Below are 27,906 nucleotides of genomic sequence, written 5' to 3' on the forward strand. Positions count from 1 at the left end.
TGAATACTGTGTGCATACTCAGTTCATTTCATTGAGGGATTGGGCCTTTCATATTCCTACTAACCTCTCATAAATTGGTAACACTATTTCTTATAGCAGAGTGACATTGTCACCCCCCCCCCACAAAAAAATCTATGTATGCCAGCTTTGTATAAACAGAGAAAGTGTTATATTAACAAAATGTACATTATTAAATACTTTGTTGCAGATGTATATTTTATCATAGCACTGCCAGAAAACTAACTCCTGCAGCTATCATATAAATTGCTGCAAAATGTAGGTATATTGCTGGTTCTCACAATACTTTACCAAAGGTATGTGCTGTGCCTGGCAACCCAAAGGATTGTGTGAATGGGGCCTTTATTGTGGCTGAAATTCCTTGCTCCTCATAAATCATTCTGTGACTTTGCAATCTTGTTGTGACTTTTGTCTACTCCTTAGACTAATTTATTCCTTAGGCTTCCTCATTCATGCATTTTTTCCCTTTCACATTTAAAGAAAAGCTGCTTATGCAGTAAAGTTTATTTCTGAACAACTTCCCCTTATTTGCATCGCAAGATAACTTATTGTGCCTCCTTTGTGATATATATATATATATATATAAATTATTTTTGTGTCCTTTTTTGCTATAATTTATTTAATTTAGGGATCACCAGCAGTCCTAAACACCCTTATCCTTTATTCACCCATGTGAATACTTTATTATTTTATTTGCCTTTTACAATACCTATTGTGAACACTTTTGAAAATTTAGATTTTAATAAATAAGCAGTGATTTAATAAATACATTCCTATTTTATTTAACAGTACTTTGCACTTAATGTTCATTAAAAATAATAATAATAATGTAACAATAATAATATAGTGTTCATCCACACAATCTATATTACAGTCACTCACACCCACATATGCATGCATACATGCATACAGACATGGGGCAAGTGCAGGTGGCGCTGTGGTCTAAAGCACTGAGCCTCTTGGGCTTGCGGATCGGAAGGTTGGCAGTTCGAATCCATGCAATGGGGTGAGCTCCCATTGCTGTGTTCCAGCTTCTGCCAACCTAGCAGTTCGAAAGCACACCAGTGCAAGTAGATAAATAGGTACCACTGCAGTGGGAAGTTAAACGACGTTTCCATGCGCTCTGGCTTCCATCATGGTGTTCCATTGTGCCAGAAACGGTTTAATCATGCTGGCCACATGACCCGGAAAGCTAGCTGTGGACAAACACTGGCTCCCTCGGCCTGAAAAGCAAAATGAGAGCTACACCTCATAGTCACCTTTAACTGGACTTAACCATCCAGGGGTCCTTTACCTTTACCATACATACATACATACATACAGGTGTATAAAATCCATGAATATGGATTCATGATTATGGATTTATATTAAATTTAATTTAATATAAAATTAAATTTAAATTATTCTCCTTCTGTACAGCATACGTAATTTATGGTGGAATACTGTTTATCCTTACATCTGTTCTACCTAGTTCTCTTTTAATATAGATTACTATTGGAACCCACTTAGCTATTTCTTCTCTAGTAATTTTATGAGGGTGCATCATTGCAATTAATCTTGTTTGTAATTGTTTCCAGACTTTCTTAGTTAAGGGAGCAATCATTTGAGTCTATTTTATCCCTTCATTAACACTACATTTTTGCGTAGTTTGTGTGTGTGTGTGTGTGTGTGTGTGTGTGTGTGTGTATTTAACTGGGTTTCCTTTCTGCATTACCATTTGTGAACTCATGAGGGTTGCTTATCATGGAGAAACACCTTTCTACACAGTTTTGGGCCATTTCTGTCTTCATGGGATCATAAGCTATTCACCTCCTCAGCCTGACTTGATCTTGGAAGGCCAGTCCAAATATTTGTGCTGCTTTCTCTTTTCTCCTACACCAGTGTTGTTTTGGTTAGAAAACAAGAGTCATACAAGAAATTGAAGTTCAAAAATAAAAATAAAAATGTTAGTGACACTCTGCCCTCTGCTGGCTGAAATGTTTTTTTCCTCCCACCTGCTGCTTCTGATCATGGTTACCCTCCAATCTACAACCACAAAATGTGGCATTATATCTTGGGAGACATAGTGAGCCCTTGCCAAGCTGAAGCCAAACAGAATGAATCTGTCAAATTATTTATTGCATAAGACTCCAACTTCATCAAGGTTTTGCTTATCCTGTTACTCACTTTGTGGTTTATAGGTGCTCTGCAGTGGAGGACATATAGCCTGGAGAATTTACAAATATCTATCAAAAAGGCCTCTTAGAGATTATGCATATTATCTAAAGAATGTGCAAGATGCAGTTAAGATATACAAAGACCCCAGGGCCTATTGGAGATTATGCATATTGACTGGAGAATGTACAAAACGTTCTTGAGGTATGCACATTTCCCAAGGCCTGCCGAAGAATATGTATATTGACTGGGAATAGTGCACAATTCCCTCTTTCATTGATAGATTATGAACACATATTCCATGAGGTGCGGTGAATGTGCACAAAGCCCAGCTATTATGCACATCAGCCACTAAGCACACATTACCTCTAATAATGGTTGTGTTCTATTTTAATATTTCTTTCATAGGAGCATGCTATGAAACCACGGAAGAGGCTTTCTCACATCATTTGGTCCTGGTCAGTCCAAATAAGCACTATCAACATTTAGTGATAACTGATTTCAGCTATGAGTTACATTGTATCTCTATCCTGAGTCTTTGGGGACAAACTGGATGGAAAAGAAATCTAAACTAACTAAGTACAGTGGTGCCCCGCAAGACGAATGCCTCGCAAGACGGAAAACCCGCTAGACGAAAGGGTTTTCCGTTTTGGAGGTGCTTCGCAAAACAAATTTCCTATGGGCTTGCTTCGCAAGACGAAAATGTCTTGCGAGTTGCTGCGATTTTTTTCCGCTCCCCACCCCCTTTTTCTAAGGCACTAAGCTGCTAATAGCCTTTTAGCAGCTAATCCGCTAATCCCTTAAGCCTTTAATAGCCGCTAATAGCGCTAATCCGCTAATGGGGTTGCTTCGCAAGACGAAAAAACCGCTAGACGAAGAGACTCACGGAACGGATTCTTTTTGTCTTGCGAGGCACCACTGTACATTACTGGAGGAGAGCAGGTGTCTGGTGTTATCTTCATCTCCTGTCTTCCTCTCTCCCTCCTGGACCATATTATGTGAAATGAAGGAGGGTAAGAAGACATCAGAACCTGCTCTCTCATTGCAGGCCCAATGCCCTGTGGGAAGGATCTTGGCGGGTAGATTTTGAAATGGACTTATAGCCATTTTTATTGTTGTATTTTGACTTTACTCATAAGCCTCCTTAAAGGCAGGATATAAATGACTGGAATAAATACAATAAATAAATGGTTCACTTGGTGTTAGACCGTGGCCCCTCTTGCCATCTGCTGTGATGTATGCAGCGGGGCATCTAAACATTAACTATGTATGAGGAGATAGCCAGGAGTGAAGTGGCAAAACTAGTGCTATGGCTGCGGAGGGATTGAATTATTGATATGAAAGCTTGGCTTGCTTGCTTTTTCCTTTTTTTAAAAAAAACAAAACCTTCCCTCTTTGCTTTTGAATAATACATTAAATTCTGTGCCACTAATGATCATTTTCCTAATATGCTGTGAGAAAGAATGAGGGCAACCACCACCAAAGCTTTCTCTACAGAAAGACGTTGGATTGGCAGCTCAGTCTTGTGAGTTGCTGCACCAGCAAAGATACAGATAAAATGAGGACCCAACAACTGCTGTACCAGCCTATCAGAAAGGCAGTGCTTTGCAGTCGTTACTGTGCTAGGCTAGCACTAAGGTTCAAATCCCCACAGAGCCACAACCAAGTATGCTAGGTGACCTGGGGCCAGTCACTGCCTCTAAGCTGCACCTACCCCACAGGGATGTTGTGAAGATAAAACAGGGAGGAGGAAAACTATATATGCAGCCTTCAGCTCCTTGGAAGAAAGGTGGGGTATAAATGTCATAAATAAATGTGAGCCATTAGGATGCACTTGCCCTGCAAGCCACAAGAATGTTTCCTAGGTGGGTCTTGAACCCTCATTCCAAGGGGGCTTTTGTGCTCTCTCTAGACATCCTACCCAACAAGCTGTGTTATGTGGGCTTTCCTTCCCTACCTTTGTGCAGTGTGCTCCAGACTGGTGGCTGCTAGCAGCATAAGGAAATCAAAACAGCTGCATGCCTGGGACTGACAGTAGCAGGGTGGTCATGGACTGGGCCAAGTGGGGCTGATGGCACAGGCAGTGCTGTGGCATATTTCTGTGGATGGGTGTTGGTGTAGGTGTGTGTGCTAACGGCATGCCCCCAACATTATTAGTTTATGTTTGTTCCTTCCAAGCACAGTTTTTCATTGGTTGACTTTGGTGGCATAGTCACTGCCACTGATTTTGTCTTTTATGACTGTGTGTTTCCCCCCTCCCTGAATAGGTACTGATGTCTATTACATCAGCATTGTGATGCCACCCCTGCTGCAATTGGGGTATACAGGATTGCTCTGCTAATGTACTGATGGCATTATTTCAACTCAGCTAAGCCTCAGGTTACTTCTTAACTTTTACATCTCCATCCTTTCTTTCTCGCGGCCTCGTTTTTGTTCTGGAACCCATCGTGTCCCAACATTTTCCCTCATCCTTCTTTGCAATTATTTAAATACTGGTCAACCCTGTGCCTTCTCTTCTGATCCTTTGGCCACTGATCTCTTGCTCTCCTTCTGCCCCCCACCCGGGGTGTTGTTGTTTAGATTATATGACTGTGGGCATGGTCCTTTAAAAAATAAAAATAATTACTCTACATATACTTTACCTCCTGTATATTTTGGAAAGTTGTTTGTCTCATTGTCTGTTCTCTGCACTTTTGGACACCTCTTAAGATATTGTAACCAAATTTTTCATGAAGGGTCCCGAGATCAAGAATCCGGTTTTTGTCTGTGTGTTTCCCACAGCCCTTCCCACCCCAAACCCCATCTCACCTTGCTTTGTATCCAGCCCAGCATTCAGTCTGAACCCTGCCTTGCCTTATGTCTAGCCGGACTGGCTCCAGGTCACCTAAGGAGCTTCATGAGTGAGGATTTCAATCTGGCTCTCCAAATTCCCAGTCCAACACTCTAACCACCACAGATTTCTGACTGAAATTACATAGTTAGAAGATATAACACTGAATCTGATTTGGCTGTCAGTACACTTCTAGACCCAGTGCATTGTGGAACAGCGTCCACCTTGGGAACCTTGCCAGACCTTTAAATCGTAGCCAGAAGCCCTCTTCTGAGCACCTCCTCCTGTAGAAGTTCAGAGGGTTGTGCCAAGTCAAAGGGCCTTTTCCGCACTGGCTCCCCATCTAAGGGATGTTCTCCCTAAAGAGGCCTGTCTGGAAGCAACTTGGACATCATTTCACTGCTGGGTTTAAACTTTTCTTTACTCCCAGGCATTTGAGTGTTGGTGTTTTATTGTTGCTTCTTGGGGATCAGCTTTGTTTGAAAGTTTTTTTTTGGCCAAAAAATATCAATTCTGACAGTGGTTTAATTATCCTTTCTTCTTCTCAGGGAACCTTACACAATATAGTTCTGTGTAGGGAACAGGGGTCTCCTAATAACGCTCGGCACCTTTAACAAACTACAGTTCCCAGAATCCTCTGGAGGAAAATATGACTGTTAAATGGTATGATGTTGCTTTAATTGTATAGTGCATATGGGGTGTTGGTCATGTTTATTAACTTCAGGGAGTCTGCTCTGAGGAGGACTAGCACTGAATACCACCCATACATACATACAGTCATACCTCGGGATAAATACGCTTCAGGTTGAGTGCTTTCGGGTTTCGCCGCTCGCACATGCGCAGATGGCCAAAATGATGTCACACACATGCACAGAAGCGGCGAAACGCGACCCACGCAGACGCATCTTATGTTCTGTTCAGGATGCGAACAGAGCTCTGGAACAGATCCCGTTCGCATCCCAAGGTACCACTGTAATGAGCTTAGATGGTCTACTGGTCTGACTCGGAATAAGGCAGCTTCCTAAGTTCTACAGAGTACCAAAAATAAATAAACAGCTACGAGAGAAGGGAGAGATCACGGCGTACAGTAGATTTGCTTGCCAAAGAGCAGCTGCTAAGAAAGCCACAAAAGGGGAAAGCAGACCGGGGATTCAGTACCAAATTACTACAAAAAGGAATGTTGGGGAAAGAAGCAAATGCCCTCCCAAATTAAAGGAGGGGTGTCAGGAGCACAAAAGGAGCATTAATGGAAGAGTCTCAGAAAACACAGAGGGCAAAATGAAGAAAACAGACAAGGAGGCATAGAGAAGGGGGAAAATAAATGGAGCCAATTCAAGCAGCAAAGTCAAATAACAGGAAGCCAAGAGAAAAGGGGAGATCCCCAAACAGAACACCTGCCTGGCCTGTAGCAGATCCAGTTTGAGCCTTAACACCACTAGCATTTTATCATGAATGTAGCATTTAGTTGGGCTTTTAAATTTGGGCGTGGGAGAAAGATTCTGAATGGCATCCATTTATTTACTGCTGCAATACATTGCAATAATATTTGGGAGTTCTGGATTGATGTCCAGGGGGGAATTTCTGAAAGGGGGCACTTTGTCCTGGATCTTAGGCAAGTCAATCAAAAAATCACAAGTTTTTTGGCGTTTTGGGGGGGAAAAGAAAGAAAGAAAGAAAGAAAGAAAGAAAGAAAGAAAGAAAGAAAGAAGCTCAACAGCTTTGGGGATTGTCTAAAAAAAGCATCAAACACTAAAAACATCCTGATACAGAGCTGCCTTCAGATGTCTTCTAAAAGTTGTGTAGTTCTTAATCTCCTTGACATCTGAAGGGAGGGTGTTCCACAGGGAGGGAGCCACTACCAAGAAGGCCCTCTGCTTGGTTCCCTGAAACTTCACTTCTCGCAGTGAGGGAACTACCAGAAGACCTTCAGAGGAGGACCTCAGAGTCCGGGCTGGACGATGGGGATGGAGATGCTCCTTCAGGTATTCTGATATTATCTATCTTTTCTCTGGTGGCCTTCTTCTCAAATTAAGAATGCCCCATCCACCCAAAAGAGTGGGCACGATCCAGTCAAAGTAATGCACTTCTACATCCCATATAGTCCAATGGGATAGACTTTAATGTGCACTTACTTGTCCCACCAAAATCTATAATCATTAATCAATTATATAATTATATAATTAATCATTATATAATCTATAATCAAGCTTATAATCATTCTTTATTATGCCTGCAGTGGGCACAGCAAAAAAACAAAACAAAAACAAGCAGTAATAGCACTGTAATCTGCATGCTGTTTGAGAAGGCTTGTCCTAACTGAATTCACAGGGTGGTCTGTTTACTTGGGATGATTTTCTTCAACTTTAGAAAGCTTAATCCAATTGCCGTGCAATTAGTACTGCAGTTCTGTGGGCTTCTTTTCCACTAAAAGTTTTGGAAGAGCATTAGGATTGATTCACATGACCTAGTTACAAAAAAAGCTGATGGGCAGAAGGGCTTTGGCTGCTCTAGTAGCACCAAGCAGTTTCCACTGAAACCTCTCGTAAAATAGGTTGAAAATGCTATCTTTTCACAGAGGTTTCAATGGAATCTGCCTGGTGCTGTTGGAGCAACAAAGCCCTTGTACTGTAGTTCCCAAATGCCCAGCAACCAGCTAGCTGCCAGGTCATGGGGAAGCATTGCACACTGGCCCCATCCCCATGGGCCAACTTTGACAGGTAGGCAGGGCAAATCACCTGGTGTCATTATGGCATCAGATGATTCACGGGTGGGTTCTTCTGTCCACCTCTCAAAGTTGGCCTGTGGGGATCGGGCCAGATAAAGATCTGATCTGTCAGGCTAAAAAGGTTCCCCACCCTGACCTAGTATGTAAGGAAGTCATTATCTTTATTGACATTTTGCCCATCATAATCAGAATTGTAGAGCAAGAAGGGACTCTGAGGGTCATCTAATCCTCCCCCCTGCAATGCAGGAATCTTTTTGCCCAATGTGGGGCTCAAACCCACAACCCAGAGCTTAAGAGTCTCCTGCTCTACCAACTGAGCTATCCCAGGGGAAATAGTATGAAGTACTCAGATGGCCATTTCAAGCTCTGATCCCTGATGAGCCTCTGCTGACCTGGCTAGTGTCAAAAAGTCACTTTGCTTGCCAAGTGTCTGAGCTCATGGTCTAACACTGAGATGACAGCATCATAAGTTCTATGAGGTCAATGAGACTTCCTAATTAGCATACCTAGGATTAGGGATGGGGGAAGAATGTCATTTCCGTTTGCAAACAAACTGGACTCATCCTCACCTCCAAGACTAATAGACAGCTTGGAACAGTATTACCCTTTCAATTTTGCAGTTCTCTGAATTTTGCATTATAGGAATGCACGTAAATACATTTTAAAATATGCCTTTGGGGGGGGGATACATTTAGAAATATAGGTTAAAATAAATACAGTGGTGCCTCGCAAGCCGAAAAGAATCCGTTCCGCGAGTCTCTTCGTCTTGCAGTTTTTTTCGTCTTGCGAAGCAAAGCCCATTAGCGGATTAGCGCTATTAGCGCTATTAGCGGTTTAGCGGCTATTAGCGGCTATTAAAGGCTTAAGGGATTAGCGGATTAGCTGCTAAAAGGCTATTAGCGACTTAGATCAGCTGATAAGAGGCTTAGATCAGCTGTTCAGCAGCTTAGCGAACAGCTGTTAAGCGGCTTAGGGGCTTGGGAAGAAGGCTGGGAGGGGGGAAAAAACCCAGGAATCACAAGACATTTTCGTCTTGCGAAGCAAGCCCATAGCAAATTCGTTTTGCGAAGCACCTCCAAAACGGAAAACCCTTTCGTCTAGCGGGTTTTCCGTCTTGCGAGGCATTCGTCTTGCGGGGCACCACTGTATTCAACTGTGTATTTTTAAGTAAGCATTTAAATCTGTATTTAAATTTTAACTTTTGCCCAGATTTTTTTTGTAATTACAGATTAATGAGATAACAGAACACATGCAATGTTGACACGGAGTGAAACAGACACACTCTGCCATCCCTACACTCCTTAGGCTCCCTCACTTCACACATAGTTCACTGTGCCTGTAAAACTAGTGTCTGCAGACAGCAAATGCGTATGTCATACCAGTGCTTTTGCCAGGGAGCTGAGTTTGGTCATGGCAGCCTACCATGCATGCAGATGGAGGAGAAATCAAACATTTGCCATGTAATGTATGACGAGACTCTGAAAAGGTTCAGAAGGAAAAAGAGAATGCACACCAGCTGATTTGCCTTCCGCACTCTGGAATCTACATTAATAGTCTTCACAAGATAATTCAACTAACGTAAAACCAGCTACCCAGATTCCTTCCCTGCCTCCTTTTTGTCCCCACTTCATTTCTTAATCATACTGCATCCTATTCGATATGGTTTCTAAATGTAAACCCAGTTATGGAAGTATTTGTCACGGGGAAATATTTAATTGACAGGCTTTGAAGAGGCAAACCGCCTGTACATTTTATCTTAGGGTATTCTCCACTTCGCCTATTTTAATATAACAAGAATAGTATTGTGATCTCTGCATCCTCATCGCTTGGACAATACAACTGCACACAGTTTACAATTTACTGTTTCTTTAAAAAAAAAAATCCATTCATAAGCTATAAAAAGAAAGAAAATAAAAAGAGTATATAAAGCAGATCCTGACTTCAGATTTGCAATAATCATTCACACCCTTGATCTGCAGCAGGCTAGCTAGGAATATGCTTTAGTGCTCTCCAGCATTGCCAGAGCATCGCAAGCCAACCCTGTAAGCCTGTATCCATGGAAACATCCTACTGAAATAAGAGGCATGATAGCAAATCAATCGTTTTATTTTGAGAAAGGACTATAACAATGTCTCCGAATGTCTTATACAGCCCATGTCCAAAAAGCCTACATGTATTTAATTAAAGCAGGGGGCAGGGGAGATTGCTCTTTAAGACCAGTTGAGGCTAAATATTATTTGCTGTGACAATCAGCGAACAAGTCAGATGCTGACAGTACAGTGAAACAAAGCCAAAGCTGGAAGGAGCAATGCTTAATGAAGTATAAAATTGTTTAATTTAGCATCTATTTTTTCCTTTCTGGGCACATGCTAGATGACGCTCAAAGCATGCCTACGGAGTCTGGGGCGCATCACCAATCGGATACCGGTTATCTAGTTAGGAACCAGTATCTGGTCTTTCTGGTAGCAAATTAGTATCCAGTACAGTGGTACCTCAGCTTAAGAACTTAATTTGTTCTGGAGGTCCATTCTTAACCTGAAACTGTTCTTAACCTTAACTTTAGCTAATGGGGCCTCCTGCTGCCGCCGCGCCCCTGGAACACGATTTCTGTTCTCAACCTGAACCAAAGTTCTTAACCCAAGGTACTATCTCTGAGTTAGCAGAGTCTGTAACATGAAGCATCTGTAACCTGAAGCGTCTGTAACCCGAGGTACCACTGTATCATGACTCTTGCCCATGCAATGATGCAGTCTCCATCAGATGCCATTTCAGAGCCATGTTGCCAGTTTTTGACTGACCCCTGCTCCTGTGTCTTCAGCAGCAGTTTGATGTCCAGGAATGCAAAGCAGCTGTGATTCCTGCATTGCAGGGGGTTGGACTAGATGACCCTTTAGGCGCCTTCCAATGCTACAATTCTAGCATTCTGTTATTTTTATTTCTGCTGACTGAGCTGCTTTTAAAATCGCAAGAGCATGACAGGCCAGTTTTCCCCCTGATTACTTGATAACCCTACTCGGAACATGCTGTTTAACTGCAAGTCTTCAGATTTGGGGATGCTTTTAAAAGCTGAAATATGCATAATTTCTCTTAGTAGTAACATATAGGGAAGAAAAGTGGATCTGTGAAGAGATGCTATTTTTTTTTTAATGCCAGTTATATAGTCACCAAATATGAATACCCCTTATTAGGACAAAGGTTTGTGCATATAATCTCACGAAGAAGCCTGAGTACTTTTGCTGTGAATAAAGTTGATTTTAGATTATGGATTCTGTAAATGCCTTTTCAGAGAGCTTCATTAAAAATCAGTGATATCATCTTTCCCTTGAGGTATTTCCGGTGCTGTTGGCTAGAATAACAGCCTCATGTAAGTTCCGAGATATGGTCTACCTTCCTCCCACTTCCAATATGAAAGAAATCTCAGGCTTTTCTAAAAAGAGAACAGAAATGCCAGACACACCTCACAACGATCTTATAGATCTGCTCTTGAGAAATATTGTCAGCTGCAGCCCATCAGTCAGTGGTACACAGGTAACTGCTGCCACCATCTAAATAGGACCTTCTTCTCCCACCGGTAGAAACATAAATAATAATTTATGATTGCGTAGATCTGATGAAATCATAAGGACAATGATCTCATCTGTTGTTTCCAAAAGGTTTCATGAAATGATGCATTTCAGCCAAATTACCATGCAATCAAACACATTAATAGCTCCTCCTAACTGCTGAGTCAACTCAAATAAGCCATCTCACATGCTACTTTTCCCTAGCAAAAATTATCTTTTCTAACATATAAATGGCATCACACATAGGTTCTGGGGCAGTTACACAGAACTAGGAAATGGGAGTGCCTGATCACCTCATCTGTCTCCTGAGAAATCTCTATGTGGGACAAGAAGCTACAGTTAGAACTGGATATGGAACAACTGATTGGTTCAAAATTGGGAAAGGAGTACGACAAGGCTGTATTTTGTCTCCCTGCTTATTTAACTTATATGCAGAATTCATCATGCGAAAGGCTGGGCTGGATGAATCCCTAGTCGGAATTAAGATTGCTGGAAGAAATATCAACAACCTCAGATATGCAGATGACACAACCTTGATGGCAGAAAGTGAGGAGGAATTAAAAAACCTTTTATTGAGGGTGAAAGAGAGCGCAAAATATGGTCTGAAGCTCAACATCAAAAAAACGAAGATCATGGCCACTGGTCCCATCACCTCCTGGCAAATAGAAGGGGAGGAAATGGAGGCAGTGAGAGATTTTACTTTCTTGGGCTCCGTGATCACTGCAGATGGTGACAGCAGCCACGAAATTAAGAGACGCCTGCTTCTTGGGAGGAAAGCAATGACAAACCTAGACAGCATTTTAAAAAGTAGAGACATCACCTTGCCAACAAAGGTCCGTATAGTAAAAGCTATGGTTTTCCCAGTAGTGATGTATGGAAGTGAGAGCTGGACCATAAAGAAGGCTGATCGCCGAAGAATTGACGCTTTTGAATTATGGTGCTGGAGGAGACTCTTGAGAGTCCCATGGACTGCAAGAAGATCAAACGCATCCATTCTTAAGGAAATCAGCCCTGAGTGCTCACTGGAAAGACAGATCGTGAAGCTGAGGCTCCAATACTTTGGCCATCTCATGAGAAGAGAAGACTCACTGGAAAAGACCCTGATGTTGGGAAAGATGGAGGGCACAAGGAGAAGGGGACGACAGAGGATGAGATGGTTAGACAGTGTTCTCAAAGCTACAAACATGAACCTGACCAAACTGCGGGTGGCAGTGGAAGACAGAAGTGCCTGGCGTGCTCTGGTCCATGGGGTCACGAAGAGTCGGACACGACTGAACGACTAAACAACAGGAATCACCGCATATACAGATTCCTTGATCTGTGTATTTGGAGTATCAAAAATACACTGATATTAATATTTAAAAACAACAACAACAATAATCTTATAGTTTAATCTTCATAGTGAAAAATGTAACATAGGAAGCAATCCCAAAGGCATGTTAAAATGTGGGTTGATTCTATGTGTGGTGGGCCAATAATAGAATCCTGAATTTGGAAGGGACCCAAGGATCATCTAGTCCAACCCCCTGCAATACAGGAATCTCGGCTAAAGTATCCATATCAGATGGCCATTCAACCTCTGCTTAAAAACCTCCAAGGAAGTGGAGTTACGTTATAGCAAAGCAGCCTGTATGTCCAGGTTCTGATTTTCTCTCTCAGATGTGTTTACAGAGAAGTAATAAAATAAGCACATCAAGACTTTTGTATGTACTCAAGCAATAAATCAGGTGCATGCCAAAATCCAGCCCACCCACCAAGACCTCCAATTCTGATACATATCTAAAATTATGCAAATAAACCTTAGCAGTACACCATTAAATTAATATCTAGAATAACCTGTCCATTCTTTTTCCAGAGAGCAGAAGTCATGTCTTCCTTGGGAAGTTAACTATAGCATACAACTGTAATGACATGTCTCTGGTCTGGCAGGTGTCTACGCTGACAACTCGTGGCATGCTACAGCTGCTAGTGAAACAACGTATTTGAAAATGCCCCAAGTCAGTTTGCGGTACAATCTCATAAAGCACTAGTATAGGGTACATTACCGCTTCTGACAGCTGTGTCTGCTTTGCTTCTGCTTTCTGCAACTACCAGAAAGTAACTCATGCCTAGAAAAGATTTGTTTCCTGCTAGGTCCACATAATTCAGCACTTGGTTTGCCTCAGCTTTAGTCCCTCTGGGTTTTCTCATGAAGGCTGTCTGCAACCTTATATCTAATCCTTTAATCCACCACCATACCTGCTTACCACATTATTGCTGTCTTGAGGGGCTACAGCAACAAAACCAGGACAAAAATAAAAGAGAACAGCCTGCACCAGCCACTATTTTTATTGCATCTTCAGGACGATTGGTGCTCATTACGCTATTGGAGCGGTCACACACAATCCCACTGTTTGCATCTGCAAAACCTTTGGGGTGGTCACACTGCTTCATTTCCATTCAGTGCATTTCCTGTAACCTTCTGCTGATATCCTGTAATTTTATATAGCATAGATGTTCTGGTTTATTTTTGTACCACTTTCATTGGGCTATCTAGCAATATCTAGCATTTGGGAAGCATCACAGAACAAACCAGAAGGGGGGGAGGGGATCACTATTAAAGCACTACTGTTGGGTCAAGGGCATGTTGCAGAATGCACCTGCAATAAAACCTTAGTCTGGAGGGTATAAGGAGTAACGGGCTTTCAGGAGGAACTTACAGGATATGCCCTGGTTGGGAATGAAGCAGTGTGACCACCTTACGCAGGCGTAAATAGTATTGAAAGTGGGATTACATATGACTGCCCCAATAGCATCATGAGCATACATTATCATAGATATGCAAATAAAGGGATATCTGGACAGCCCTAATTCACCTCTGTTGGGTACACTTCCATTTTTAACACTGTATCTGACTTCCTGAGGACAAGGGCCCATGGCCCTTTCAGTCATGGATTCTACCAAAGCATGCAGATATCCTAGCTGCAGACCTATATTATTATTATTAATATTAATAACAATAACAATAATAATAATACCGCTCTATACCCGGAGGTCTCAAGGTGGCTCACAGAAGAAAACCAGAACAGAAAGTCACAAAATATATGATCAAGATAAAAACAATAACCCCATAACCCCCTGAAAAAAACATTTTAAAAAGGGCATAGGATACATCCTATATACATCCTAAATAGTTATCCGTAACATCTTTCTGCTTTTACTCCTATTCCAAATCCAGCACATGTTTTCATGTTTTAAATGCAAATATCCCATTTGTTTACTGTGTCAGTGTGTAAAATAAAAATAAATTTATGTTGTTCCATAAGTAGCAATATAAAAAATGAACAATTTATTTATGCCATGAGGTTTCTTGAACCTGATATCATATATGACAACAGGTGTGGGAAAGGTGGGTGTGGTTTTCTCAAAGTCACCTGGGGGGCCAGTCCCACCCGCTGGTTGTCTGCAGCAAACACAAGTCTCTCCCAACCAGGTGTCTAAGTAAGAAAGGGTTACAAAAGAGTGGCAGCCAACAAATACCTTATGTCTCACCATGGGGACTAGCAAAAATGTTTGTAGGATACCAGTTTTTCTGGGTTTACTTCACAAACTATATTTCCATATCTCTCAGTAATCAGAGGTAAATTAATCTAATCCTTACTAGAAAGTTTCTAAAACTGGAGGTAGGATTTGGGGGGACATGTTGGAGGGTAAAAATATATGGACATTGTAAATAATAACCCTTCAGAGCCTTTGTCTATGGCAAAATGAGTGGGCAGGAAGTAAGTGCCTTCCTAATTGGTCTCAATGCACTTAGGGTCTTCCTTCAAGGACTCACCTTATGACAGCAAGTCATCACAGGTCTTCTCCATAACTGCTCTCTCTTTGGTAGCATCCTCTAAAAGTGGAAGAGTGGACACCTTTGGCAGTACTTTACACTGGAACGTTGAATAACCACGTAACGGTGTGCTGCTTGGTGGAACTTCTTGGTCTTGTGAATGTTTCTCCAGCAAACCACTCCTCCTGCAGAAAGGCTGTGAAAAGCCACTAGTTGTATCTGAGCAGATGGAACCAAAGAGTGGCAAAAATGTCGGCCTGCAAATGTGTGCCATGGTGGTAGAATTTTGAGCACTGAGTTCAAATCTGAAATCTTTGATATAAGACAGGGCTTGATTATTCAACTGGGCATATTCAAAGGGTAGTTTGTTTTTTGCAACTGGACCCATACAGTTTAGGATACTTGTGTTTTTCTGGTCTTCAAAACAAATGAGACCTTCCTTTTGATTTGCGAGAGATGTAACACTAGCACCAATATTTGACTCAGTGTTACAGTGGCTTGAAGGGTGGCTGGAAGAACCTTTTGGGCTTGGGGTTATACAGCTACATTCATTTTGTATTTGGTTTGTGAATTGAATTATAGCGTCTGTATCACTGTTCAGTTCATTTCCGACGCAATCATCTTCCAAGTGATTACTTGCAGAGTCATGATTGATCTTTAGGGAAGCAACCTGAGTGACACAATCTTCCAAAAGGCTCATTACATTCGTGTCACTCTCCTTGGATGTCTGGCTGATCTGGCTTTGGGAATGACTGAGATTCAGTGCCTCTATTGGCTTGTCACATTCAGCAGACCAGGTTTGATCCTTCATCTCATTTTCCTCTCCAGTCTCTAGAGAATCTGGAGAGGTTGCAGCAGTCATATAAGAAGAACATGATTCTGCATCATGGTTATCCATTACCAGTGGGTTATCATCAGTTGGGCAAATTGTCTCCAGATTCAAAACTTCTAGTGAAAGAGTTTCATTGCTAGGATCTGTGCATTCTTCTACGAGAGATATCTTCTCCATTAAAGAAGTGCTCATTAGGAGATCATCCCAACTCTCTGATCTCTGTGTGTCGCACGATATGCTGTTGTCTGTTGTGAGCCCAGATATTGCACTCCAATTTCTTTCCCTGTCTTGAGAACTTTCTTGAGTTGAGCTGCACGAAGGAACATCACTTTGGCTTTGTTCTGTTCTGTCCGCTGAATATACCTCAGTTCCATTTTTGCAGTCAGCTGGAGATGTCTCTGCGTTGTTTTTATTTTCCTCAAAAGCTGATTTACACATGTTTTGGCATGTGCTGAGACTGGTGGGCACTGGCCCACCATCTCTCTCCATCTGTGGGGGAGGGTTCTTGGGAAAGTCTTGAGGGGAAATCAAGCCTGGGTTTTTCCTCAGCCAGTTGATGATCCCCATGGTCAGGGAGAGCTCCGTATCACAGAGCTTAAGCAAGCATTCCTTCCCTTTCCACGTGCTGTGAAGGAATCCTTGGCTGATTATGTCAATGGCTGGTTGAGAAGCCATATTTTCTTCTGACCCTACGTGAAAGCTGTAAATTGATAAAGGGATTTCAATGGCCTTTTCTGAAGTGCTTTCAGACATACATAGGTCATCATCTAGAACTGGGCTGATCTGAGCCTCGTTGGGATCATAAAATAGTTCATAAAGGGCATCGCCGCTATAACTGTCTCTTGGAAACCTACCTGGTACCCCAGGGGACTGATCCTCCCTTATTTCATCATCTTGCCCAGGAGAAAACGAATCATAGTATCCTTCATCACTGGTTGACATAGATTCCTGGTTGTCACTCTTTGGGGTCCCTGTATCTATGGAACTCTCTTTGGAAGAGTCAGGGGAAGAAAGCAGATCAGTCACTGAGGCGTTGGTCTCATTTCTAGATTTTCCCAGTTCACTACTGGGTATTTTCAGAAGCCTCCTATCAAACAGGGTCTTCTGATGCAGCTGCACTGATTTGTTGATGTTGTCCCAAAGTTTTGCAAAGTCTCCTGCTTCATTCTGGGCTGGGGATGCAAGCTGTTCCACTCCACCTTGAAAGGTTCCCAGAGCAGGACTATCTTTCTGTTGCGATTGCCTGAGCGAGATTTCTTTGCTAACCTCCAGTTCCATATTAGCTGAGCTCTCGTCTGCGAAGATCTCTCCGCACCCAGTGAGAGAATCAAAGCTCTTCAGGGAAGCAACATCTTCGCACAGAGCACTGGAGTACTCATAGGAGGACTCTGACAGCAGCTCGCCATCAGAAAATTCTTGTGCCAAACAGTCAGCAGAAAACGTTTCTCCCGCTTTGAAGAAATACTTGCCGAACCTGCCTGCCAACTCTGACTTGCAGCCTGGAAATGGCAGCCTTTTTTGTTTCTCTGACAGCAAGGAAAGACTCTCTGGCTTGTTTTTTTTCATGTGAAATATATCCCGGAGGCCTTTTTTGGATCGCTTCAGGGAAATCCTCTTCCTTGGGATACTTTTTGCAACCGCTGGCACAAAGGGCACCTGTGGCACAAAGTTTCGGTAATCAATCATCTGCTGCGGGCTGTTCAAGAAGTGGCTCGAGTTGCCCACCGATTCTTTCTTGCTGCTAGAATTCTGTGTGTTCCCAATTCCAGAAAAGCTGGCGCTGTTGATCATCCGCCCTTTGCTTCTCCCAGGAGCTGCAACACCTTCCTCCGAGATCTTGTTATTGTAGCTGCAGTGTTCAGTTTTGTCCACACCTCCCAGAACACAGTCGTGGGTTTTACTTTTCCGTACAGGTTTGTAGAAGGATTCTGGGAGCAACAGAATGCTCTCACTAGATCCAGTCTTGATTGAGCTGTTGGAAATGCTGTCACTTCTATCTGCAGAAAAACTTGCTTTTTGGATTTCAACTACGGGGTGGCTCCTTTCTCTTATGTCTGTTCCTACATTGCCCTTTTCCCCAGGACTCAAGCTCACTAAAGGTAATTTCTCATGGGTCAGCTGCATGCTGGATTTTATAAAGGTTTTTCCTCTTTTGAACTCCATGTTGTCTCATCACATCTGGATCTACAATCAAAACAAAGAGTAAACTTAAGGAGTACCTCCAGGATTCACTTGGTGGCAAGCAACCACAAAAAAAAAAAAAATGCTTCTGGGAGACTTTGTCTAAAATCAGGATTTTAAAAGATGATGATGATGATGATGATGATGATGATGATGATGATGATGATAATAATAATAATAATAATAATAATAATAATAATAATAATAATTTTATTATTTATACCCACCCAAGTCAAGAAGCAAAGGCTTAAAATGTCCTAAGCAAAACTAACACATCTAGATTTATTCAAGATCTTGCTTCCATGTTCCCTCTAAAATGACAATAAGCGGTGAGACACTTAGTAGTGTCTTTTCAAATAATGTTTCCTGATCCAATCAGGATGTTCAAAGTGGGTTGTGGCAAGGTCAGGAAGTAACTACTCTTGCCTTCTTAGGAATGTTCTGTGCACTTTGAATATCCTGGTTCTAGATTTAGTACTGTGCTGCAGAACTGGTTTAGTCCTTGGTGCAAGACATTTCCACCTGCTGTGTTGTGCTTGAAAAATGGTTGTTTGGTCAATAGCAACTTCGATGTATTTTGTTTTTCAAAATTTAGATTAACTTGATGACCTGGCCCTTAATCTCCCTGTTCCATCATGACTCTTTCAAGATTAGACTGTTACTATAATCTGAAAATAGCAGATTGCTCCACTGAAGTCAATAAAGCATCATAGTTTTTAGAAAATTTGTTTACACTAATTTTTTTTATACTAAATTTATAATTTCCCCGCTACAAATAACAATCATAGCTTGCTTTCCATTGCTCGCACATTCTGCTGTCATCTTTCATCAAGCCACAGCTTTATTTCTAACTGTTATATAAATAATTGCAGCCACAGTATATGGATATTCACCATTTGCAAACTGAGCCATATGACCATTTTTGACATAGTGAAGTTACTCCAGATTTTCACTGACATTTTGAATATTCCAGCATCTGGTGAGATTGTATGCCATATATCATATGACAGAAAACATTGGGATCTTTCTAAGTTATGCTCAAAGTAGACCCATTGAAATCAATGGACATGTTAGTCCTAACTCAATGGATTGACCCGGAGTATGACCCCATTTTGGGGAAACTAGTTAGGCTGTGTAAGTTTCTATCCTGGAGTTTGTCAGACCACTATTCATCATACCAAAATAATGAGGAAATTTGTAACCATGCCAAAAATAATTGTGTGAATCAATCCAAGCCTCCTTAAAGTAAAGGGTAATATATTGGCTAAAATACAGCACTTTGACTTAACTGGAGTGCAGATCAACCTACTTTATTGTCAGGATACAGAGAAGCACAATATGTTGTCATTTTTATTTTATTTTTAAAAGATTTAACTTATCAAAGAATCAAACAAATGCTTTATGCTTTACAGTGTATCCTAGATTCATTGAATTAAAGCTGCAGTCTTTAAGCCCCATTTAACTTAATTTGGACTTACTTTTAAGTAGACAGGTATAGTGTTGCATTAAAAATGGCCCATTTGGGAGCTGCCATTGGATTTTTATATGTATTGGTATTCAGGAGCTGGACTTATATCTAGAATCTCAGATTACTTTTCTGCTTTTTGATGCTTGGTTATAAGGATTAGGGGGGGAAACAGCTTTAATCATCATTGAAAAAAGGACTGTAGTTTTCATTCCTTTTTTCTAAAGCTTCTTTTCAAATTGTGCATTTGTCACTGTCACAATTTAATTAAAAGATTTAATCATTATCTCTCACATAGTATGCTTTAATGGCAATTTATTAAAGACATTATTCACTGAGATTGTTGCCTATTCTATTTGTTGTTATGGTTTGTTTAAAAAAACAGCTAAGATGAAAATGGCTTGAGTATTTACATATTTTAATTCTCTATTTTAATTCTCACATTCTAAATGCAATGCATATAGATATCACAATTTTTGTATTTTACAGTTTAATAACTGTATTTATTGATATTAAGGCTTATAGCCAATTTGACAAATTACTCTTCTATTTATTTAGAGTGTGATGCAGAGATACATTTAAATAACTATTGATCATCTCACTGCTCAAACTGATCGCTCTAATAATAGCCTCTCCATTTCCCTTTGAAAGAAAAATTGAAAAAAGGTGACACAATGGATTTTTGTCAGACAAGAATGTTATTTGTGTGTTATTATCATCATTCTAAATAGAATAATGCAACATAGGCTCCCATCCTTAAAGCATCCTACATGCTTGGAGCACTGTTTTCTTTTTGTTTCATCAGCCCTCTTTATCATCTGCCTCTCTAGGGTAAAATAGCTTTCTAATTTGAATATCATTTTAGGTCAGTCTCTGATTTCCTCATGAATTGGCCAAAACATGTAAATCTCCACTGGGGTTTTTTTTCAGGCTTAATATGCTCAGGAAATAAAAATTGCAAATCCTCTGAACATTTAAACTGTTTATATGTTTACAGTATTAAACCTATCTGTGTAGACCTTCGTTTTTTCAGTAAAGTATGAATGAGAAATCTGTATCTTAAATTAAGCAAAGCCAACTGTTCATTTAAATGAAGGATGCTATGTAGCTGGAAAAGGCCTTAGTTATCACACATCTTCAGTTTTGTGAGAATGAATTACCCAGCGGTATTGGGGGTATTACTCTTTCCCCCTTCTTTATAGCGCAGGGTACATACAGTAATATTTCCAGACAATCAGCACAATGGATAGCTCCCTGTGTCAATCCTCTGATCGAAGAAGAATTGCAATAATTGCTCTTTCACAGCTAATGCAGAAATGGATGGCTGGGGAAGAATAACAGCGCACAGGAATGCGGGCAAGAAATTAATTTGCTTCGCAAGATTTCCTTCATGCCAACAGTGTGCTACAATAGTTTATGCAGGTCTTCCTCGCCCCTCCTTGAAGCTGAGAGATCCCCCCCCCCCTTTCTTCTTCACACCTTATGGAATAACTGCATGGCAGCCAGCACAGTAAGCTAACCAATCACTAGCCTACTTCCAGAGGGGAGAGAGAGGAGAGAGCTCAACAACAACAACAAAAATCTTTGCAGTGTACCTGAGAGGAAATCAGCATTTCATTTCTGGCTGTATTTGGCAGCTCGCTGTATTAGCCCGCAAAGCTTCCACCCTGCCAGATCTCATCACCTTTGCTGTTCAGTGCCTACACAAAGAATGAATAAGCACATTAAGGTCCGGCATCAGAAAGAAGAGCAACGAAGAAGCAACTAGCCCAAAATAATCACACACACACACACACTGCCACTGGGACAAAGAAAACAAACACACCACACCCTTGCACCAAAAAACCTAATAAAAAGACAAGGCAACAAAAGATCCTACTCACCATGTTTTACCATCCCAAAAGCAGAAATCTTTGCAATTATATTCTTGTTGCTGAGGCTGCTAAGTGTTTTATGCAAAAGCTCCTGTAATGCATGTGAGACTCTAAGGGGCTGGTTGCTTCTCTTTGCTTCTTTGCTCCTCCTCCTCTCTCTCTCTCTCTCTCCCTCCCTCCCTCTCCTCCTCTTCCCCAGCTTTGAAATATTCCCAGGTATTTGATATCACACCCTGCATGGACTTCAGGTTTTCACATGTAGCCAATTTTAGAACAGAGAGGATTCTTTCAGCCATCTGTAAACACCAACTGTTAGCACCCGCACGAAAGGATTTGTGCTTCTTGTTATTCTCTGCAAAATAAAAGGTTTTGAAATGCCCAGATTCCCCCAGTGTTTATAATGTTGGTTTTCAAAGACGATTAGTGCATGGATTGATATCTAACAGTTTGTAAGCAGACGTCATTATCCATTGTGTAGTAAGGTTGCTGTACTATGTCCCTTTTTGAATATCTTTAAATGGAGCATAGTGGGGAAGAAGATAGCTCTCTGTGTCTTCTGCTTATTTGGAAGGCATTTTCCATCAGAAGGGAGATGGGAGGTGAGAAAGGCAGCAGCAAAAGGCTTCCCACATTAAAAAAAAAAGACCCATGGCACTTCTAATCTGTTGCTTTTTTGTGGTTGGGGCTCAGTCACATACTGGCAAATTCGCGTTGTACAACTGAAGTGGATTTGGTGCTCTTTTGGAAGGCGCTTCCAAAAATAACCTGACTTTCTGCAGTAAGGAAAGTGGTGTGAAAATAACAACTGCTTGATATCAATTAGGCTGCACTACACACGTATAACCTCCCAACAAATAAATCAGAATTAATGCTCGAAGAACAGTGGACATCTTATAACCTCCCATAAACTTTGTGCAGATAAATCAGCACAAATGTTCAATGAACAGGCCTTCTGGAAGTAATTTTAGCCATTTCTTCTTCCGTGCCATTGCTGCCTGTGAACATTTTCTGTTTTATTTAAATGCTCGAAAAGAACATGAGAAGAGCCCCTGTGGTCCAGGAAACAGCTCTCACAGTGGTCAGCCAGTTGCCTGTGGGAAGCCTGAAAGCAGTACCTGAGCAGAGGAGCACTCTTCGCATTTGTGATTTCTATCAACTGGTATTCAGAGGCTAGTAGCCATTGATAGCCTTATCCTCTTAGTGACGTGTCTTATCCTTTTTGAAAGCCATCCAAGTTGATGGCCATCATCAAGATCTCTTGTGGAAACAAATGCCATAATACTAGTAGTAGCAGTAGCAGTAGTAGTAGTATTTTATTTATTACCTGCCTTTCACCCTAAGGTCACAAGGCAGGTTACAAATTTAAAATGCAACATTAAAAACAGCTAAAAGCTAATTATGATCACAAGAATGAGGTGGGTGGAGGGGTGGGTGTTTTGTGTTGTGTCAATGTCTAGGGTAAAGAGGTACATCTCCAGCATATGAGAAAACAGTACAGTGGTACCTCGGGTTACAGACGCTTCAGGTTACAGACTCTACTAACCCAGAAATAGTACCTCGGGTTAATAACTTTGCTTCAGGATGAGAACAGAAATCGCATGGCGGCGGTGCGAAAGCAGCAAGAGGCCCTATTAGCTAAAGTGGTACCTCAGGTTAAGAACAGTTTCAGGTTAAGAACGGACCTCCAGAACAGATTAAGTTCTTAACCCGAGGTACCACTGTATAATGAAGGTACCAGACACACCTCTGAGAAGGAGGGAATTCCACAACATAGGGGCTACCACAGATAATGTCTTCTCCTGGACCACCTGAACTTCTGAAGCTGTGTGAAGAAATACTTTTTTTTCTCTGTCCTGAATCTTTCAACATTCAACGTCATTGAACGCCCACCCCAGAGCTCTAGTATTATGACTGGAAACCAAAAGAGCGTCATCTAACCCTGTCCCTGGGCCACACCCCTCACAGTCATTCCTTTGCATCCTCCTTCAACTTTTGCCTACCTGGAATTTGTTTTTGAACCAATCCTTCTTGCTTGCCTGGATGGAGGTAAAGGTGGAGGGAAAAAAAGGTAAAGGACCAGGAGGGTATAAATGTGTGTAGAAACTAACCTACTGCACATATTCAGTGTTCTGCCCACTTTTGCCTCTGACCTCGCACACCACTAGCATGTGACCCTCAAAAGCTTGTCTAGAAAGGAATATGGCCCTTGCACTTAAAAAAAATACCGCTTCTTTGTTTAACATGTTTTTCTGACATTTAGCTGAAATGTTTCAGGGCATTCAGATGGAAGGAAGGAGTCTCTAAAATGTTTTTTTAACTCCCCTATTCCTTCCAATACACATACCAGTGTCTGTCACCTGAAGAAGAAAATGTAGATCTAAGGTTTCCTTCACTCTGCAAAAAGACCTTTAACTTTTAATCAGATATTATTTTATATATTAGAAATATACATATGTCAGTTCCTTATATACCTAACTTGTTTCTTGGGACACAGGTTCTAAAGATTTTTTTGTGGGGGTTTTCTTGGCTGACAACACTTGAGTTGAGCCAAGTGCTTCTAACAACCCTGAGAGGTTTCCATCAAACCTTTGTCAAGGAAGACAAACTTCATTGGAATTTCTGTCCTTGTTTTGGCATCTTAAAATAGAACTCAGTTATCCCATGTTAGTCATCCTTGATGTAAACTCTGATCTTTAGCAGCCTAATTGGGCTACGTTTGTGCTGAAAACTTTTCTGATGCCATTTCTAAGATTGGGAACTATCCATACTCTACTGAATGTAAAGCAGCTTGTTCTGCAGGAATATTAAGCAGTAGGGAGTTTTGCTCCTTATATTAACGTTCGTAGGCTAGAAACATCCATTGCAGGAGTTGGATGGCAACAGGCTGAAGAGAATATGGCTCTACAATATGAGCCCGCCTCCACACTCCATTTCACATTTCGCTGATAACTGTCTGACAGTGTAGATCAGAGCAACACACTCAGGGCCAACATTCAGGGCTGTCCCACCCATGAGGCAAAGCGAGGTGACTGCCTCAGGCAACAGGATCCACAGGGGCAGCAGATCCTGATATAGATCCTTTATTTCCCCCTTTGTTTCTGATGTCAATCTTCACTCTCCCCCCACCCCCCTTCTTCCCTGGCATGGGGGGATACCATTTTGTAGTTTGCCTAAGGTTCCAAATGTCTTGGGCCAGCCCTGTTAGCATTGAGCAGCCACATAGCAAGAAAGTGGGCAGAAGGCCTGGCAGCCATTTTGTAGACAGAAGGCAATCAGGGAGGCAGCAATACAAGCCAGTAGCATAGAAGCTGCTCTTTCAGTGCATGTCTCTTTGTGTGGAGCCGAGAACTAAAACCATGCTTGTCAGAACAGAATAAAAAAGTGGATTATTTCACAACAGCCAGTCTAAAGGCAAGCAGACGATCTGTTTTGTTTGTTAGTGTCCCTGGTTTGCTTTACGCAAGCTCTGAACTTCATCTACTCTTGTTTCTAGAGAGGACATGGTGTGTCATGTTATGCCAGGTGTAGAGACGGTGCGGAGGGGGAGCCCCCCCCCCCATTACACAATGCTAGAACATTCCAGCTGAACGTTGGGAGATTCAGGGCAAACAAAAATAACTTCTTCAGCATATAGTTAAACTATGGATTTTGCTTCCACAAGACTGTCAACTTGGACAGCTATAAAAGGGTAATACAGTGGTACCTTGGGGTACAGACGCTTCAGGTTACAGACTCCGCTAATCCAGAAATACCTCGGGTTAAGAATTTTGCTTCAGGATGAGAACAGAAATCGCACGGTGGCAGTGGGAGGCCCCATTAACTAAAGTGGTACCTCAGGTTAAGAACAGTTTCAGGTTAAGAATGGACCTCCAGAACGAATTACGTTCTTAACCTGAGGTACCACTGTAGACAAATGTATGGAGTATCAGGCTCTTAATAATTCCTAGTCATAATTGCTACATTTCCTCCAGTATCAGAGGTAGCATGTCCCTTAATACCAGTCACTGTGGATCAGGAGAGTGCTATGACATAACCTGATTGTGAGCTTTCCGAGACATCTAGTTGACCACTCTATGAACAGAATGCTGGATGAGATAAGTCTTTCATCTGATCTGGCAGTGCTCATGTTCATTCTAGATTTATTTAATCCTTTGTTTTTATTATTCTTTCCTCCTGATTTAGGGAACAGCTGTAAAGGATGTAGAATTGTATTGTATTGTTATAGGTTAATAATCTTTTCATTAATCGTAAGAAAATAGTTTATTTTGCATTGTGTCTACTCCTCATCCCAAAGCATATGATGAAAACAAAAAGCACTTTAGATTGGGCAAGGGGTGTCAAGCCACTTTTTATTCTCCATTTGCAGCTCAATATTTCATAGTAGGTGGCAATAATATATATGGGATTTTGGTGTATGTGTACTGTTTCAGATAGCTGAAAATATATGGCAGCAGTCTGCTAAGAACAACGTATTAAAAGGGATTATGATGCACTTGTATTTCAGGAGCTAAGGGCACCATTTCTATTGATTACATTGACTCAATACGTTTCTGATTGCATTTAAACACTCTAGTATATCCTCTGGTTCCATTTATGACTTGATTGCATTGGCAAATTTGGAATGTCCCCTTTTATCTCATCACATCTGTTTAATCAAGCTAATATTCCATCTGCTACTTTGCTATGCTAATGCTTGCAGTGTGGACAAACTTAAGTTCTTAGTGATGAACAGCCCATTTACTTCCCACCCAGAGTGCCTGCTCTGCAGTTTGAATTTTGAGCCCTATGAATGTGTTTCCTTCTTCTGAACAATCAGTGTTAAATTTTCTTGAGGAAAAGATTCCACTTGTGCGAATTTCAAGATCTACTTGCGGAGCTCCCTTACAAATCCCTATGTTTTGCCATCAGCTATCACTACAGAACTGACGACAGATGGTGATCTGGTTGCTATAAAATGCATCTTTGCTTGTTGCAAAACCTCAGCGTTGAAGAACTTCTTTTGTATACATCAGCTGCCACTCCTTATCTCTGGGGGAAATGAACTTCTCACTATGTGTGCCAGCCAGGATTTTGAATGCAACCTTCTCCCGCTATAGAGAAGTGGCCTCAAATGCCTCCTTCACTTTGGATAAAACTTCATTCCAAAACCTGCAAGAATTGATCATCTATCCTCCATACTCCAAGACAATGATGTTCCTGATCCCGCCGATATTGTGCCTTACAGCAGCCGTCCTGATCAACCCTTTCATTCTGTTTGTGATTCTTTCCCGTGTCAACATCCGTCAGGAGACAAGATACCTGCTGTTGGGAAATGCTTTGCTCTGTGATTTGTTATATCTGATACTCTATGCTATGTCTGCAGTTTTCAATGTAATGAAACTCCACCTTCCCAAGAACCCTTGTGTGCTCCTGTTGTTTCTGCTGGCCATGACTTACTGTGGAGGGTTGCTAACAGCTGCCGCCATGGTGCTGGATACATACGTGGCCATTTTGTGGCCTTTGCATTACATCTCCATTTTGCCATCTTCACGAGCAAAGAAGCTGATACTGTTCCTATGGATCTTGTCTGGGATTTTCCCTGGGATTGTCTTCTTAATACTCAAGTTTACCCAGAAACCCAGTGTATGCCCAGTGGAAAACTGCTCTGTCCCCATAATACTGGTAATGACTCTACATGGAGATGGGGCCGTGAAATCCTGTTATGTAGTCTCCGTTTCTGCCCTTTTTCTCTGTCTGTCCCTCATACTCTGCTGTTATATGATCCTGTATTTCAAAACAAAGCAGTCAGGCATATGGAAAAGCATGTTCTCTAGAGCCAGTGTGACGTTCCTGATGCATCACATCCTCTTGTTCTTTCATTTCTCTCCCCTCTTGGCTATTGTGGTGGACTCCTTGCTTTATGTCAATGCCGTCATTGGGACACAGACAGGGATATTGGTCTCTCTAATAATATGCAATGTGCTGATAATCTTGCCCAAAGCTCTGTTGCCTTATCTGTGTGGGCTTCGATACAGGGAGATCACCTCATCCCTCAAGTTCTTCTTCAGACGGAAGCGCATGACTGCCGTGTCTCCAGTCTCAACCACTTGAGCAGAAACATACAAAAGACTTGCCGTGGTGTAGAGCTGTATTTGACCTCTTCTATCAAGTTGGAAGGATTTCCCCCCCCCCCCAAAAAAAAATCTTTGTTGTCTGCTGGCTGAGTTATTAGCCATTTATTTTTCCAAGGTCATCATACTGTGAATGGAAAAGTAGTAGTATCATTCTGATATTTTGATATATAATGATAACAATGTTGTGTTGGATTAGATGTCATGGTGCAGCAGTAAATTAGAAGGAAGAATTTAACCAAAAAAGAATTTTCACCTGTAGAGAAAACTGGAAAACCAAAGAACGAGGGGAACAACACATTAAGGGCAAGTGTAACAATTGTTACATTTTGATTTC

At 41.5% G+C, this 27,906-nt stretch overlaps 3 protein-coding genes across 9 annotated transcripts in view; 1 reads left to right on the forward strand and 2 right to left on the reverse strand.

Annotated features, from left to right (window-relative positions):
* AMER3 (APC membrane recruitment protein 3) overlaps window positions 1-22,258 on the reverse strand; it is a 28,583-nt gene extending 6,325 nt beyond the window's left edge. Inside the window, exons 1-3 of one of the 2 annotated variants that reach the window (XM_083443448.1) lie at window positions 21,469-22,257; window positions 21,181-21,285; window positions 15,108-18,123 (exon numbers count right to left, since the gene is read on the reverse strand). In XM_083443448.1, the coding sequence (XP_083299574.1) occupies window positions 15,109-18,102 (2,994 nt within the window). In that variant the 5' untranslated portion in view covers window positions 18,103-18,123; window positions 21,181-21,285; window positions 21,469-22,257 and the 3' untranslated portion in view covers window position 15,108. Of the gene's footprint in view, window positions 1-15,107; window positions 18,124-21,180; window positions 21,286-21,468 lie in introns of both variants that reach the window. The other variant, XM_083443449.1, reaches the window with a different exon arrangement.
* GPR148 (G protein-coupled receptor 148) overlaps window positions 1-27,906 on the forward strand; it is a 97,534-nt gene that overhangs the window by 52,405 nt on the left and 17,223 nt on the right. Inside the window, exons 3-4 of one of the 6 annotated variants that reach the window (XR_014512048.1) lie at window positions 20,793-20,941; window positions 26,212-26,358. The exons of 1 other annotated variant lie outside the window; for it this stretch is intronic. Coding sequence is in view for 1 of the 5 variants with exons in the window: in XM_083443457.1 (XP_083299583.1) it covers window positions 26,497-27,549 (1,053 nt within the window). In the remaining 4 variants the exon portion in view is untranslated. 4 more of the 6 variants (XR_014512043.1, XR_014512044.1, XR_014512049.1 and 1 more) reach the window with 4 other exon arrangements.
* The window catches only part of KLHL6 (kelch like family member 6), an 88,304-nt gene that overhangs the window by 36,435 nt on the left and 23,963 nt on the right, over window positions 1-27,906 (reverse strand). The window lies entirely within an intron of this gene.

This window comes from Podarcis tiliguerta (genome assembly GCF_965153285.1).
Source record: "Podarcis tiliguerta genome assembly, chromosome: 5".
In the NCBI taxonomy this organism is placed as follows: Eukaryota; Metazoa; Chordata; class Lepidosauria; order Squamata; family Lacertidae; genus Podarcis; species Podarcis tiliguerta.